This window comes from Austrofundulus limnaeus, unplaced genomic scaffold (assembly GCF_001266775.1).
Source record: "Austrofundulus limnaeus strain Quisiro unplaced genomic scaffold, Austrofundulus_limnaeus-1.0 Scaffold8, whole genome shotgun sequence".
Taxonomy (NCBI): domain Eukaryota; kingdom Metazoa; phylum Chordata; class Actinopteri; order Cyprinodontiformes; family Rivulidae; genus Austrofundulus; species Austrofundulus limnaeus.
Genome location: NW_013952410.1, coordinates 967,164 through 977,883, shown reverse-complemented (window position 1 = coordinate 977,883; position 10,720 = coordinate 967,164). Strand labels below are relative to the sequence as shown.

At 37.3% G+C, this 10,720-nt stretch overlaps 1 protein-coding gene across 2 annotated transcripts; it reads right to left on the bottom strand.

The window, feature by feature from the left end:
- Window positions 1–920: 920 nt before the first annotated feature.
- nmur1a (neuromedin U receptor 1a) lies at window positions 921–10,708 on the bottom strand. Of its 2 annotated transcripts, XM_014034736.1 has the most exons (3): window positions 10,536–10,708; window positions 4,612–5,553; window positions 921–1,782 (listed from the first exon to the last, which is right to left on the bottom strand). In XM_014034736.1, exons 2-3 carry the CDS (start codon window positions 5,528–5,530, stop codon window positions 1,352–1,354), a joined length of 1,350 nt encoding a protein of 449 aa, XP_013890190.1. In that variant the 5' UTR covers window positions 5,531–5,553; window positions 10,536–10,708; the 3' UTR covers window positions 921–1,351. The 2 variants fall into 2 exon arrangements, with proteins under 2 accessions (XP_013890190.1, XP_013890196.1); XM_014034742.1 differs by lacking the exon at window positions 10,536–10,708 and having other exon boundaries at window positions 4,612–5,568.
- Window positions 10,709–10,720: the final 12 nt, after the last annotated feature.

Sequence of the window (10,720 nt, the reverse complement as noted above, 5' to 3'; positions counted from 1 at the left end):
AGTTTACATAGTTTACATAGTTTACACAAATATCATGAAAGTCTTGAGCCTTTCACATTGTTATAGAAATTATTTGATTCAAACACAGTTGATTTAGCTTCATACCACAAAGGTTACTGTTTTATTCATATATGTCATTGAAAATGGAAATTCCCTTCAGCTTTGACATGATAAAAATTACTTTATTTGTTTTTGTGCGAGTTCATAAYCAATTTACACACCATATATATTTTTCCTCCAAAATTAACAGTTTAACCAAACAAACCTACACAAAAGCAGTTTATTTTAAGTCATTGCGTTTTCATAGTTCTTAATATTAACACACAGTCATATTTACAAATTGTTAAACAACAAAAGCATCAAACAGAAACGTACTAAGACCAGCGTCAGCAGAACACAGACTTGTTACTATAAAGAAAACCACTTTTAATTCAGACAGCAGGTTTTTTTAATCTCCTACATAAACACATTTTAGAGTAAAACTTTTGTTTTAGAATTTTTTTAAACAAATTACTGTAACACGTATTATTACTACGACATCATCAACACCAATACATTCATGTGAATTAAAGTCATTTTTGCGTTTATCTGATAACATCAAACTATTTTCAACCTCAGTTTTCCCCATATTATTAATATTTTAACGAGTTTCTTTCCATTAAACACAACTGTACAAATATCTACAAAGGAAATCTGTTTCAAAGTCTTGCTGTTGTGTTAAACTTTTTATATCTTGTCATGATGAACTATTCTTCCTGTGTTTCTTAGTTGTGTTGCTAACTTAGGGTCTGCAACCTCTGGCTCTGGGGCCACGTGTGGCCCCTTTTGTCCCGCAGGAATTTTGACCAAAACTGAAAAGGAAAATATTATTTAAATTCATAATCGCATTAGGAATACAATAGAAATAAGTGGCAAGTCATTCTGTTAACACCAAAAATTAGGAGTAACAACGTTTTGATCAAAGCTAAGTAAAATTTCCAGTAAATAGCAGAAATTGTTCTTTTGATTGGAAAGTTTGCAGACTGCTTAACTTAATTTGAATGTACATTGACAAAACTGATCATGTGCGTAGAATATCTATATTTACAGTACAGTTTATGTACAGTTGGTACTGTACATCCATATTTTAAAGCTTTATTGTATCGAGTGTTTGCGTTACCCAGCATGATCGACGGAGGTCATATTCATAGTGTACCTGTTGGGTTAATGGTTATCTTTTTAAAATTTTAGTGCAATGAACACTTTAGWCTTAAGAAGTCGTGTGTCTTTCATTTAATACGTCCACAGTGCAGTTTCTGATCACATGGGCGCACTGATTCAGAACATGGCAGCCCTTTAAACCAAAGACCATTCAGCAAACCCTGTCCTCTTTGCATGACCTCAAAGTTGTCTTTAACGAGACAAATTCTCCCGGTCTTTCACCTTCCTGTCTCCCTCCACCCTCCGCCTCAGCTTCAACAACAGCGGCTCCGTTGCTGAGCGGGGCGTCACTCAGGGTGCTGCGAAGCGTCACTCGGGTCACACTGAGCGAGTGTTTCCTCGGGGTGGTGTGGTGCGGCCGATGGCACATCACTTCCTTGAACATTTCTCTGAAGCGCGTGGACATGAGGTTGTACAGGATGGGGTTGACCGCTGAGCTGAGGTAGAAGAAAACGCCGGAGATGACGTGCACATACTCAAAGATTCTCAGGTAGTTGTCAGTCCATTTGCTGATGAAACTCCACATGAGGCGGTCGATGTGAAACGGGGCCCAGCAGATGCCAAACACCACCACTAAAACAACTAAAAAACAGCATCACAGAGAAAGACATGAGTGTTGAAGTCAATATTTGTCTTTACAAACCTACAAAGTAATATTTTTCATAATGCCTTTCTGTGTTTGCAATGTTTTAACAGATTTTAAAGTTTAGCAGATTTTAAAGTTTTTTATCAAGAGTTTTGATAGCTGTCTAAACACTATTTATCTACTGTATGTGATACTTCTATTTTTCAGTCTGTACTCAATCTAAACTTGGTAATTTAATTCTCAAATGCCATTTTATTAAGTCTTGAAGCATCTGTCAACGCCTAGATTACTACTTTGACTCATCTAGATTGTTWGTACTACTCATTGTCTAAATCTGTTTAATGCTACTGTATTTTATGTATATTTTTCTTTTCTACAATGTAACTTTTGTGTCAGCTACCCTGTGACGTGTGCTGCTGACCTCTTGACCAGGTCACCCTTGGAAAAGAGATCTTGATCTCAATGGGCTCTATCTGGTTAAATAAAAGTGATTGATTGATTGATTGATTGAAAGTTTATTGTTAATCTTATACTGAGTTCATTGAGGAAGATTTAGTGCTCTTTAAGGGTGAAGTTTCAGACTGAAACAGACTAAATGTATATTGCATCAACTAGCCCCTCCAGCATGAAAGATAATCTAAAAGCTCCTTGTATACGTTGTGTAGAAGGTACAAAATGGTGATGCTGTGCTGCATCCTAAAACATGAGTAGGAGGCTGAAAGTATAGCTTAATATTGTGAATTTGTTTGAGGTAGTTTTGACTTTTTTGTACTAGGTTATGATTGTAGTCACTGAAGGCCACACTGGCATAAAGTTTACATTTATTAAAGAATGCCTGCTAATGAGCCACATGCTGAATTGTTTTCTCAAGTGTGAATTGGAAGCTGGAGATTCAGCAGGAGGTTCTGAAAGGTCAATTATACAGTTTTTGAAGGACTGTTAGTTGCAGTTCTAATTTCAGCTAATGAGTTAGAAGAACCTGTGCGCCGAGCTAAATCTGCTTTGGGCTCTTAATTAGCATTACGCTGTTGATTATGAAATGTCATGCTTCTAAATTAACGCAGATGTTGTGAACTCAAATAGCYTTGTGTTGATCTTAAGATTGTTCATTGATGAGTAGCAGTGTTTGCTAATTGATAGGATGTCTTTTAGTTTTATGTTTACTCTCTAGAATGTTACCTTTGAGAATAAGAGCATTGTTCAGTTTTAGAAGGTGTTGAAGGTCTTATATGCAAGTTTTTACACACTTGAGTACCCTAAGTTTTGCTGATTATATTGTCAAGCTTGTTGAATCAAGCCAACCTTTAAAAGGTTTTTARACTGTATTTTTATCCTCTAAAAAATGGTTTTAATTGGTCCACGAGTGTCACTATCCTGCACATTGAAGCTTCTCTGCTCCAACACATCTGATTTGAATAAATGGGTGATTAACAGTCTTCTACAGAATATAAAGTGGTAATAGCTTCAGTAGGTGCAGACATGTAATTTTGATGATGTGTGATTTCAAATAGACACATAGATACTTTATTAATCCCTTATGTTCCCTCAGGCAAATTGTACTTTCCTTTTTCCACACAGCACTCTTAGTTAAATCAGCTTTCTTTTTAAAGTAATAACCCAATCTTATTGTCCTGCTGTTTCTGTTGTACTCTGGTTGGACCTCCTCTCAAACTCCAGTGAAGAGTTGAACAGTTTAATTGCATAAGGAAAAAAGGAGTTCCTCCGTCTGTTAGTCCTGCACCTCGGAAGAAGCAGRATATGCAGTAAATGTAGGGCACTAAGTAAAATGTCTATGCGGAAACCGTTGTAGAAAGTCTGTTTTGTACWGAGTTAYATCCAGTTTCAAGACAAAGATACCAACAATTAGTTAAAATGGTGTTATTAAWCAAAATRGACTTGTTTGAGCTTTATGTCATTTTARAATATCATTACCTTATCAAAAACATACCCAGATTGTTGCTTTGACTCATTTATGATTGTCTGASAAATCAATGAATCTCCTGTMMTGGTCATGTGGAGCTGCCTATATGCTAAAGCACCACCTACTGTACAAAGCTCCTCCGTGGACAACCATGTTCCGCCCCAKAGAGCACTCCTTCCCCYGAGCATTGTTGTGAAAACGTGCTGAAGTGGGAGTGTCTGAAARGGTAGGAGGTTCTTAAAGAGACAGAGGCCAATTTCAKGGCGTTTCGARAGACTGTGACGCAGTCAAATTTATTCWTGATACATATAGCATTTTTATWATAACTGAAGGTAACATWGTTACTTGATTGTGCCWGAAAAATGTGTTCAGGTGTTTTGGAGCAGAGAAACAAGTTTAACYCACCCGRTTCGGATGTTATCATCRATTAAATGGACYTTATTAGCCGTTATCAGWCCCGTAGAATGGCMTCAGACTGTCAGCTGGTTAGTATGAGGCATAAAGCCACTAAGGTTTTTTATGCAATCTAGTTAATATCAGGCATAAAGCCACTAAGGTTAGTTTTAGAGAAAATGACATGGGCTARGATAAAGTAGACTGGACACAGGCYGTAGCAGATTGTTGCATTCCAACGTATATGGCARTGGTAACCCACTAGGGGGCACTGTCSGGACAGTCTGAAGCCATTMTATGGGACTGATAACCGCWAATAACYTCCATTTAATGGACTGAAAACATCCGAACCGGCTGGTTTAATATGCAGGATTGCCGCCTCCAAGAACCAGATTTGGACACCCCTGCTCTAAAACAACTTTAAAAAAATGAGTGTATACTGTATTTACACTGCACTGGAACATTAACAAGGTTTTTAAAAATTGTTTCCTTATCAGGTTTTTATACTCACACAACATTTTCGTGACCTGCTGGCGACGTGTCTTCTGCTGCTGCATTCGGACATTGCAGAAGCTGTCCTTTCCGAAACCAGACTTGCCTTCTAATGCCRGCCGCATCTTTTCACGCTTCAGCTGCACCCCGATGAGCATGTAGAGGACGCTGATTGTGGCCATGGGCAGAATGAAAAACAGAAAGGTGGTCAGCTGGATGGTCAGGTTGTACATCCACTGTGGTTTTACCAGCGTGCAGATGGCCGAGTCAGGGATGTCCAGGTTTTCAACCCCAGCAGGGCCGGCAGAGCGAATGCGGAGGATGAGGATCCCGTGCAGGCTGGTGTTTGGCACAGCGCACAACACTGAAACACCCCACACGGTGAGGATGACCCGCTTGGCGTGGGTACGTGTCACAACAGACTTTGCCCGCAGTGGGTGCACCACAGCAATGTAGCGTTCGATGCTCAGAGCCGTCACGTTGAGGATCGACGCCAAGCATACGGTCTCCAATAAGAAGATTTTGAAGTGGCAGCCTCCTTTCCCAAACAAGAAGGGATAATTTTGCCACAGTTCATACAGCTCCAGAGGCATACCAAGTAGTAGCACCAGCAGGTCTGACACCGCCAAGCTGAACAGGTAGTAGTTTGTTGGCGTCCACATGACTTTGTTGCGTGCAATGACCGTGCATGTCAGCACATTCCCCACAACGCCGACCAAGAAGATGACCAGATAGACGAGGCAGACTGGGAGGAACATGGGTGATCGACGATAACCTAAATAATTTTCCAAATATTGGTCGTTTGTCAGACATGCTTCATCCACATCAATTAGACTGTCGTTCATGACTGAAGTCACATTGGCACAAATGTTTTCTGGAGGACAAAGCCATTCTCTTTTGTCTTCTATTAGATTGAAAGAACAGTTACTGGACATCATGAGTGATGGTTCTGACCCAATACCTAAAAAAATAATTAAAAAAAAACACTTTATAATACAATAAAACCAACTCATTTGGGAAGAATCTGATGAATGAGATTGTTTAGACAGCTGAAATATTGTTATAGTTTAAAACTTTTAAATAGATATTTTACCYGAAAATAAAAGCTCCAGTAGCAACTTATTACAGTTTGAGTTGTATCTGGTACATGAGTACCTTTGTTGGTACCTTGGCAGTACCCCCATAAGTATCCTATCTTTTTAAATCCTCCTTAGYGATCTGGTACATGAAGTGGCCTTTACAGATTAATTGTAAGTATTCTGCTAGTAGCTTGTAGGTACCAGATGCACACCCTGTAAGTACCCTGTGAGTACTACATACCCTGTAAGTGTCCTTGAATGTACACTGTAGGTACCAGGTACAAACCTTATATGTCGCTAACCTCGTTTCATACAGATACACTGTAGGTACCAGGTACACACCCTGTAAATAACTCTGTAGGTACCCTGTATGTGCCCTTGAAGGTACACTATAGATATCAGGTATGTACCTTGTAAGTTACTACTCCTGTAGGTACCTTGTAAGTACACTCTAGGAACCAGTTATGTATCTTGTTAATTCCTACTCCTATAGGTACCCTGCAAGTACCTTGAAAGCACTGGGTACACATGCTTTAAGTGCCCTAAAAGGGACATATAGGTACCAGATGCGCACCTTGTTTGTCAGTATTCCTGTATGCATTCTGTAAATATACTAAAGGTGTATATGTACCATGTAAGTGAAAACTTTCACGCTTTATCTTTATGACAAAAACAATCTGCTGCTCAGAGTTGTCTCAGATCCATGGGATTTTTGATCAACATTTTTGACATTAAAGTTATAAAACCACCATCTCAGTTTCTCACCTAATGTTTCTGTTGCAACAAATTAATAACTAGAAATTACCAACAAACTGGTACATCTCAAAAACTGTGAATCAGTAGGTAAATTATTTTTTAAATAGATTTTAATGTTAGCTTCATTTAAACAAAGAAAATTACTGTTTTTCTTCCTGCCAACAGTGACTTTCAGCAGTGCATTAGCCTCCCGTCAAGATTGTGACACAATGAGGTATTAAAAAACTTCTCATTGTGATGAATCACTTCATTCTCCGGTGAGAGAGAAAAGAAAATACTGATTAATTAAAACTGAATGTGCTGATACTTTAAACGCGCTCGGATAGGAATTAAGTCTGGGAGGTAATTGTACAAAGATATTTTTCTGATTAGAATTTAACTCTGACAAAGGTTTTGATGATCACAGCATCAGTAAAGAAAGTTGATGGTCATCTCTTCACCATATGTGGCAAAAACATGAAGTTTTGCATTAGATCACCTTCTGCTGATGTTTTTCTAATGGAGTAGTTGTATGTAGTATTTCTATTATAGTAGTTCTGACATTGAGTGACTGAATTAACTAAAAGAGCCATCTAGTTTAGAAATACAAAATTAAGATATAGAATTAAACAGAAAACATTCCATGAAGCCTGCTTAGAGGTATTGTTGCACTGATGACAATTATGGTCCTGTGAGATACATTATATAGTCATTTTTTTGAGAGAGAATGAAATAAAATCCAATTATCGATGAAAAAGAATGTTTTTCTACATGTTCGCTTATTTTCAATAACGCAACAAGTAGACTTGGAGTGGAGAGCTGCTGGTCATTTCTAACTCTGAATTCATAGTTTTTCTCACAACTTTATATTTGTCATCCAGTCGCTTCCCTCTGTGTGGTCACAGTCAGATCGGAGGCTCGCACATCATCTACCAAGCTGAGGGTGAAATAATGTTGACTTTCTATTTCTGAGCAGCAGTCACCATGCATGCAGTCTCACCAGAACCAGATATCTATGAATACCTGATACTGTGGAAGATACCTTTTTTTTTGTTCTTGAAATTAATGTTGCCCGCTAACGTGAAAGGCAGGCAGTCATGTAACTGCCTGTGTGTATGTGTGTATGTGTGTGTGTGTGTGTGTGTCTACATTTGTTTATACATCGGTTAGCAAAATATCTCATAAACCTGTAAAACCCTTAAAACACAATGACTGGATTTAACTCTACGGCATACCAAGTTTTGGAGTTAACATGATTGAAAATGGCCTTCACAGATAGAAATGTAGCTGACCTGAACCCACACAAAAATTGCTGTTTTTTACAGATATTGAGGTAAAATCTGATGTGGTAGTAGCTGCGTGTCACTAACAGATAATCCAAGTGCTAACAGATTCTGTAGATCTTCATCCAAACCTATGGCATGCAGGATAGAGAGCGACATATACTCATTTCTCTACAATTTGACTCTTACTCACAGGATCATAGATACATTTATCAATAAGAATCAAATCCAAATAGCAACAAACTTTCCCGGAAGTCATATAAAAAGTGTAATAAATTCTTATAAGAGCTAATTAAATCTTTTAGCAAACATTCTCCTCATCAATATCATTTGATAACAACTTCTGGAAGCCGGAGGAAACGTCAATTTTTAAAGGCACAGTGTGTAGGATTTTGTCAATTCTTTTAGCCGAAATTGAGATAATCACTCATGACAATAATAAAAAACATGTCTAATCATTGCAGACAAAGACCTTGTTTTATTATTTTTACCTTATAAAAAGCTGTTTATATCTCCATGGTCATGGGTCGCCACTACAGGCAGCCGCCATCTTGCACAGCCATCTTGTCTACGAAGGCTCATGAAGGACAAACTGCGGTGGCGGCGTCAAAAATGGTTTTAGTTGTAATACTATAAATGTAATATTTGTTGTCTGTCATTGTAGCTGGGATAATTTTACTTATAAAAGCTCATAATCTTAGCAATTGAAACATCACTAGCCCTGAAGCTGCTGGTAGACATCACGGTTGGAATTATCAAAGGTTTTTGACACCTGAGAGACACCGTAGCAACTCCTTTGCGTTTGGAAGCTGGGGGTGGGGGTGGGGGGAGGACCAGGGAGGATGACTCAACCACTCAACCACTAGATGTCACGGAAAACAACAAATCCTACACTCTGTGCCTTTAAAAGACCTTGTTTTTTTTTTTTTGACTTTTTTTGTTTTGTTTCGATGCCGAGTAATTTCCCAATCTGAATAAAATCCTGATTCCAGATTTGATTTGATGAGGTCCAAATATACTTGCAAATTGTCTATAGAAAACATGCGGTTAGGTTGTGAAATAGGCATAAACTAAACAGCTCCTATTAAAAAACGTTTTTGCCTTGTAGAGTGAAGTTGAGGTTGTCATACAGGAAAATTGTCTGTGGTAGGAATTCAAATAACAGAGTTATAAGCAGACATAATAATGGCTGTTTTTCAAATCTAAAACTAGAATACGATGCTGAAGGAAAACACTTTCCTCCCTGTGACACATGAACCAAAGTTCATGTGTCACAGAGGTCTTTTTATTTCCTGCAGTTGCCTTATTTTGGATGTCATCAGGGTGCACTGTGTGCTTATTGACTAAAACTTTCAATATGCAGAAAAAAAAAGCTTCAAGCACAGTCGGCTGTACAGCAGCATGTTGTCGGTGCACTGTAGTGTATTCATCCTTTGCATTACAATGAGATGTCACCACCTCCTCTGACTGAAGATTGATTTCCTTTTATTACTTTTATTTTCCTACCAGAAATAACTTTTTTTTGTGTGTGTGGAGACTTTTTTATTTGCAATATTCTCCATTGTCATTTGAATGATCTTAAAACTCCAAGTTCTTACAGTTTCGTTATGCCCCATCAAGTTTTAAAGTAATGACTTAATTTTAATGTAAGAATGAAATGACCTAAAAGAACTTAAACAAAGACTGATCATCATCTTACACCAGTGCTTCTCAGAGTTGGGGTTGGGGCACAATTCTGAGTCATTAAACACCAAATCCTTAGATGATTTCCAAATAACATAAATTCAAACATGTTTTCTTATGACATAGTTTCACCTTGACTGTTACAAATAATAAAACAGCTAAAAATCAATGAAAAAAGGTTTCATGGATACTGGTATTGTTTGACATATTTACCGATACAAAATTTTGGGAACAACTGTTCTAATCTGAATAATGTGAATTTCCTAAATAAGCTATGAAACCATCACATTTAACCCACTATGTGTACTAAATTTGCATCAGATTTAACAATTTATTTTAGGAATCAAAAAAATTAAAGTTATTCTGAAATCTTTAACACCAGTAACCAACTTGTTCAAAAAATAATAATTGCCAAGACGCAAATAGCTTTGTGTAACACATTGTTCTTACAAAGTCAACATTACTAATAATAACATAATCATTTCTTTGTGGGAGGAATTGAACTGGATCTTATGTATAGGTAAGGCAATACAGGAATAATCATAAAGCCACATGGGGTATTTCTCAGTCTTCTTTTTGCCCTTTAACTCGTTACTTTAATGACACAAGATGAGGTTTTATATCATTCAGTGTTTTGACATTACAGCATGGGTTAGTCTTCTGATTCTGAGCAAGAAGTTCACATATTTTCATAATTAGAATTCCTAGTTCGATGTCTGATATTTCCTCTGATGTCACAGACATAAAGCTTAACTGCATATCCTCTGGATTAAAATGAATTGAAATATAAAGAATTCGTTTTGTTTTAATGTTGCTAATTTACACAATGTGTCACAAAGAAAAAGAAAAATGACAGAAATATTATTAACTTTTAGATTTTAGTGCATTTATCTTCCAACAATACTGACATTTTAAGCACGTGCGATGTAATATTTTAGCATTTCAGCCTATTTCATGTCTCATGCATAAAAAGCATGAAACGTGAACATCCAGAATCATCAGTTTTCTGATCTAAACTTGAATAAATTAATACATTTAACTGTTAAATGCTGATATAATCAATATTTGCATACTGTGTTACACACAGAATTTTTATACAAAAATTTTAATGTGTTTTTGTGATTTTAGCCCTGGACCTTTGCAGAAATCATAAATCTTCTTACCTCTGAGGAGCTTTTGTTCAGATTTTATGGTGTAAACAGAAAACTGGCGTCTTCAGCGTGGGTAACGTGCCTCTCTCGTCCACTCTCCACCTTGTCTGCTGCTCTCTCCTCCAGCCTGACTCCAAATCATGCACATACGTAAAACGCACACACACACACACACACACACACACACACACACACAC